The following is a 6,318-nucleotide window of genomic DNA, read 5'->3' as shown; positions in this document are numbered from 1 at the left end:
TTGGAAATCAGCCAACATCACCGCTTTACACAAAAAAGGTGCAAAAACAGATCCTAGCAACGACAGACCAATCAGCCTTCTCCCAATTATCAGCAAAGTCATGGAATCCATCATTGCTTCGGATATGAAATCTTTCCTCTTCTCCAATGGCTTGATCTCTGATCATCAATTTGGTTTCAGACCAGATCACTCTACTCTGGACATGCTGTTCTGCTGTCTCAACAATGGATGAAGGTCCTCAATGCCAAACAGGAAATTAGAGCTGTCTCCCTCGACATATCACGTGCCTTCGATATGGTCTGGCACCCTACTCTGCTCACCAAACTCTCCTCCTTTGGTATCCATGGAAATCTCCACGCATGGCTGGCGGACCTCCTCTCTAGTCGTAGTCAACGTGTGGCCCTGAATGGGTTTCTCTCATCTCCTCTTCCTGTTCAGGCTGGAGTTCCCCAAGGCAGTGTTCTGGGCCCTGTGCTTTTTCTGGTCTTCATCAATGATCTCTCTGACTCTCTTGAAAATCCTCTCTATCTCTTTGCTGATGACTCCACTCTCTGCCGCTCCATTCCTCATCACTCAGATCGGCAGTCTGCAGCCTCCTCACTCTCTGCAGACCTGGACAAAATCACAGACTGGGCAAACAAGTGGAACATGTCTTTCAATCCTGACAAATCTCACACTCTTACGATGTCTCTCCGAAAAGACCGACTGGACAACCCTCCCATCTACTTTCTGAATAATCCTCTCCAAGAAGCTCTGTCACTCAAGCTTTTGGGTCTCACTATCTGCCATGATCTTTCCTGGGAAAACCACATTTCCAAGCTGGCCTCCAAAGCCAGTCGCCGACTGGGCATCTTCCATCGTGCGAAGTCCTTCCTTGGCACACCTGAGCTCCTCACCACATACAAGGCTTTCATCCGCAGCTCAATGGAGTACTGCTCTCCTCTCTCGGCTGGTGCTCCTGCCTCACACCTAGCTCGTCTTCACGCTGTTGAAACCAAAGCGTTCAGAATCATTGGGATCTCCCGCGATGACGCTATCTCCGAGGGCCTTTCACTTACTCACCGCAGGCAGGTTGGTGGTCTTTCCGTCTTCGACCGACTCCTCTCTGGCCTTGCCCCCTCCAGCTCTCTCTGGGCTCTGTCCCCCAAATATTCCTACAGGTCGCACAAGATCTGCCTGCAACCCTCTTATGGTTAAACTGCCAAAATCAAGACTCTCTGCTCACCTTCACTCCTTCATTCCTCTTTTCTCCCACCTCTGGAACAAACTCCCTCACTCTCTTCAATCCCAATCCTCCCTCCAGGTCTTTAAAACGGCTGTTCACCACCATCTCTTATCTTCCCCAATCCAAAACCTTGATCTTTTCTACCCCAGCTAATTTCTCCCCAAATCCACTTTTTTGAGGTGCCGACTTCTTTCCTGAAAGTACTTGGTGTCCTTGCGTTTTATACCTATCCTGCCTCCCCCCAGGCCCTCTCCCTCCCACACATCTCCCGATGTCCCTACTCTCAAATGTTGTGTTTGTGTGCTTCCTCGCCTTCTCTCGCCATCTTGTCGACCGCTCCCCTTTTTATATACTTTGTTTGCTTGTTTGTTTGATTTGTTTGTTTGATAAATGTTAGCTCTTTTACGAGCCTCGACTCTTTATACAACAAAAAACAATGTGCTCATCTCCTACACTCTTTCCCTTGGCTCAGCACTCCAACAGGATAGGACCAGGGTAGGGGTTAGTGGTCAGCTTTCCCCATCTTTGTCTAAGACTACTTCGCTTGCAGAATTAGTGGAGATTCCTATCTTACTTTGAGATGTACAGTCACGTGAAAATGTAAGTACACCCCATGTAAAGTTTTGACTTTTTCAACATATTTCAACATACAGCTATTTGATCTTCATTTCAACAATATTGATAGATAAAGGTGATATAATTTAACAAATATCATGAAACATTTACATTTTGTAGTCCATTGTATAATTTAAATAAACATAAATGCAAATTTCACATGTGGAAAAAGTAAGTACACCCTTGGCTCTTATCGGTGGTATTGCCCCCTTTGGCAGAAACAACCTCAAGTAGGCGTTTCTTATAACTGTCTACCAGTCTCTGACATCGACTGGGAGAAATTTTTGCCCACTCCTCCATGCAGAATTCTTTCAGCTGTGCGATATTTGAGGGGTTCCTTGCATGCACAGCTCGTTTCAAATCCCCCCACAACATCTCGATGGGATTTAGATCCGGGCTTTGACTTGGCCATTCCAGAACCCTCCATTTCTTTCTTTTCAGCCATTCCTTGGTGGATTTACTCGTATGTTTAGGGTCATTATCATGTTGCAAGGTACACCTTCGGTTGAGCTTCAACTTTCCAACAGATAGCCTCACATTATCCTCAAGCACCCTCTGGTACAATGAAGAATTCATAGTGGATTCTATGATGGTGAGCTGCCCAGGCCCTGATGCAGCAAAGCTGCCCCAAACCATAATATTTCCACCACCATGCTTTACAGTTGGTATCAGGTTCTTGTGGTCAAATGCTAGTAGAAGAAAAATGTTGTTCCTGGACCACCCCTATTTCTCCATGCACTTACATGTAAATTTTTCCCTTACCCTCATATTCCTTCGTTTTCTCTTATCACCTCTATTCCTACCCTTTTGGTCTTTAATGACCTTTTTAGTCTTTTGGTTGAACTTTTTTAGCATACCCGTATAGTCATAGCAAAAGAAATATCTTCTTTTAAATTCTCTACCAAAACTTTATCTTTTGGCTTGAATAAAAGATAATAATAATCTTCTTTACTCCAATCAGCATTTAACTATTAATAAACTTAAACAACGATCCTACAAATATTTGTAGGAAATAATTTAATTCTCCTACAACTCTCATCACCATCTAATAAATTAACAAAGAAGATGTTTGAGTTTGGTTCTTTATCAAGATATTTTAACTGAGCTAAGATAAAATGGTAAACCTCCCTCAATGTTCTTGTTTGAGCGCCTCCAGTGCCACACACCATTTTTCATTATATACAGAGACCCAACGAACATGAATGTTTTACCAGAGAAACCAGTTTTACTCTTCTCTTGCCTAAAGCAAAAATATTATCCTCTTAGTCGAGTGATATTTTAAAACATTAAATCCTATGAAGAATGTTAATCCTCTTACTTGAAGGGACACACCTGGAATTTTCAAGAAACTCATTGCCTCCATGATGTCATTAAATTACCCCATCCTGGCTATATTAATTGAATCTCACTTAAAGTTGCTTCATTCGAAAAAATGTTTTCCAACGTTGAAGATGGCATTGAGTTTGAAGCGTTATCACAAGACAGGTAAGTTTTTTTTTTTTTTGTTTCAACGATTAATTATTCATCTATATTATAAGCGTGAAAGTTTGTCTGTTTGTTTGTTTGTTTGTTCTGAAACAGCGTCGCCATTTCTCAACGGATCTTCACCAAATTTGGCACGAGGGTCCCTATGCACCACACAATCACTGATGAACCAAAAAATTCCACTGCCTCCCACCCCCAAACCCCCCCCCCCCCCGGGGACCAAATTTGCCATTTGTCAACAGATATTCGCCAAATTTGGCACGAGGGTCCCTATGCACCACAGAATCACTGATGAACCAAAAAATTCCACCGCCCCCCCCCCCCCCCCGGGGACCAAATTTGCCATTTCTCATCTATCTATATTATAAGCGTGAAAGTTTGTCTGTTTGTTTGTTTGTTTGTTCTGAAACAGCGTCGCCATTTCTCAACGGATCTTAACCAAATTTGGCACGAGGGTCCTTATGCACCACAGAATCACTGATGAACCAAAAAATTCCACCGCCCCCCACCCCCACTCCCCTCCCCCTCAGGGACAGTCTCTCAAGGTTGCTGGAGTTGAACTGACAAGTCCATGTTTCTCTCATGGTCAACTCTACGTTGCATGCTCACGTGTTGGGGCAAGCACACATCTTTTCATCAGAGCACCAAACGGCAGAACAAGAAATGTTGTCTACCCCAGAGCTCTTGCTGACTAAAACACATGTCTGTTAATATTTTACCGAGGTAGCGCTGCTGGCCCAGTGGATCATGTGCTTGCTTGCCACGCAGACGATCCGCGTTCCAATCCCAGCAGCGGCAAAAATTTGTGAAGCCACCAAATGTGGCCCGTTCTGAGATATAGTCCCTAAATGGATTGAACTTGGACCTAAATCACCAACTCACTGACTCTTTTTTTTAACTTAAATGACAACTTATAGCAAGTTCTTATGTTATGTACATATAATTACATACAAAATGAACCCCATAACAACTTGCTATAAGTCGTCATTTACTTTCTACATATTTGGAACCCGGGCAACGCCGGGTACCTTTGCTAGTTGTTTTATATAGAACATGATTAACAATTATTGTTTTTTTAACAGCCTCTCAATAATTATTGTTTTTTCTCTTTTTTTTTAACAGCCTCTCTTTGTCAAAGTTGGTGGTTGATGTTGAAAATGAAGCCAATGATTATCACCAACGAAGGGAGAATCTGAATGAAACCCTTACAGAATTAACTGAAGTTCAGAGGGGACTTCATAACAAGATGGCTGAGTGTTTGGACAGCCTCTCTCACCCTTTAATATTCCCCAAAGCTGTCTCAACAACAGAACAAATGACTGGCAACGAATTAAGCACCTTGTTTGAGAAGTTATGCGAGAGGTAAGAGATATAATTAATTATTCACAAACTTTGATATTGTGTGTATGTGTGTTATTACCTTTAACTAACTGTTTGTTTTATTCCAGCATTAAAAACCAACCAAACAACATGAAGTTTGATGATGAAACCAACGAATTTCACAACCTTGAAGTTCCGAGGGGTGCCAATCCATTCCCTGCCCATGTGAGTTTAAAATTTCCATCTTGATAAACTTGAGGTAAGATTCAACTTTACTTATTACAAATTTTATAGTTTCTCGCTTTGTTTTCCAACAGAACATTACTTCAATAGCAGAGATGATAGTTGAGATCGATGACCACAACCATGACCACGACCAAGATCACAACTCTGATTGGGGTTATTTTGGGACCCTAAAGAGTGGTTATTTACTACCAACCTGTGATACCCTAAATTTTCATCTCGACGACCTTGACACCAAGCTCGATTTTTTTTTTTGGAGGTATGGTTTATTTGTTATATATCCTCATCCACTTTACCTTCTCCTTGCTTCACCCTATATTAATATTTTCTCTCCCCTCTTGTCTTAAACAGAAAGAGATTCAAAACCTAAAGACATCTGCTGAAACTACCTTTGACTTGTGCTGGGGAGAAACTGATGGCTTGTGCTAGGAAGAAACTGAATATATACCTCAAGAAAAATGTTTTAACAATATAACGATTTTTATGTTTTCGATATTATATGATTATATTTGCTTTGCCTCCAATTATTTAATTCTTAATTATAAAAAGAGAATAAAGGAAAAAAGAAGGGGAAGTGCACCCCTGCCAACGACCCTCTACTCCCTCATCCCACCTCTCCCCTCCCCTTGTGTGTGTGGGGAAGGTGGGGGTGGGATGAGGGGGGTGGAGAGTCAAGGGCGGGGGCGCATGGAGGGGTGGTGGATGATGGGTGTGGGCGTGGTCTGTGTGGGTGTGGTCTGTGTGGGTGTGGCCTATGAATTAATTTTTTTATTATTACTAGTAATTAAATTAACTAATCTCGGTGGGGTGGATGAAAGTATGGATGGTTGTTGTTTAATGGCTTATCAGCTTTGTTTTTTGTTATTCTTGTGAATAAAATGATCCTAATATTTCTTCTCCATTTAAATCATATAATTTGTAGGTCCAAGGGACTGTATCCATTACATCAACGATTTTAAATAATTCATTAGTCCATTTTTTTGAATAACCTTTCTCAAAATGGCTTTTCCATCTGTATATTCTTACAATATCACCAACTTTGAACTTGGGTTTTCTCAAATTAATCTCCTTTTCATATTCTAATTTTGTAAATGATTCTGACAGTTTTGATTTTGTTGATGAATGAACTGTATTATTGTAATTATCTACAATATTCTGAATTAAAGATATCCACTGTTGAGAACCGAGTTGTGTGAATTTTTTATATAATCTCTCTTTCAAAGTGCGATTAAAACGCTCAATAACAACTGCCTTTCCTTCATTAAAGGTGCTGTATAATTTAATGCCCTCCCCCCTAAGAAATTTCATTAATATTTTGTTATAGAACTCTGTTCCCTCGTCAGTCCATAACTTCTTTGGTTTTCTTTTACTTTTACTAAATATTCCACTGAAAGCTAACATAAGAGTATTACCCCTTTTGTTTTTCAAAG

At 41.1% G+C, this 6,318-nt stretch overlaps 1 protein-coding gene across 1 annotated transcript; it reads left to right on the top strand.

The window, feature by feature from the left end:
* Positions 1-3,272: 3,272 nt before the first annotated feature.
* On the top strand, positions 3,273-6,065 carry LOC137430514 (uncharacterized). The gene is made up of 5 exons (XM_078781118.1): positions 3,273-3,325; positions 4,448-4,687; positions 4,774-4,870; positions 4,963-5,147; positions 5,240-6,065. The coding sequence occupies exons 1-5, from the start codon at positions 3,273-3,275 to the stop codon at positions 5,256-5,258; spliced, it is 594 nt and encodes a 197-aa protein (XP_078637244.1). The 3' UTR covers positions 5,259-6,065.
* The last annotated feature ends 253 nt before the right edge of the window (positions 6,066-6,318 follow it).

This window comes from Myxine glutinosa, chromosome 7, assembly GCF_964187855.1.
Source record: "Myxine glutinosa chromosome 7, kmMyxGlut1.1, whole genome shotgun sequence".
Classification (NCBI taxonomy): Eukaryota; Metazoa; Chordata; class Myxini; order Myxiniformes; family Myxinidae; genus Myxine; species Myxine glutinosa.
Note: the sequence above shows the minus strand (reverse complement) of the source record. Positions and strands in the feature narration are given on the sequence as shown.

Coding starts and splice junctions, on each gene's coding strand:
- LOC137430514 (XM_078781118.1), top strand. CDS start 3,273: ATGTTTTCCAACGTTGAAGATGGCATTGAGTTTGAAGCGTTATCACAA. Junction 3,326..4,447: donor GAAGCGTTATCACAAGACAG/GTAAGTTTTTTT, acceptor TTTTTTTAACAG/CCTCTCTTTGTCAAAGTTGG. Junction 4,871..4,962: donor CCAATCCATTCCCTGCCCAT/GTGAGTTTAAAA, acceptor GTTTTCCAACAG/AACATTACTTCAATAGCAGA.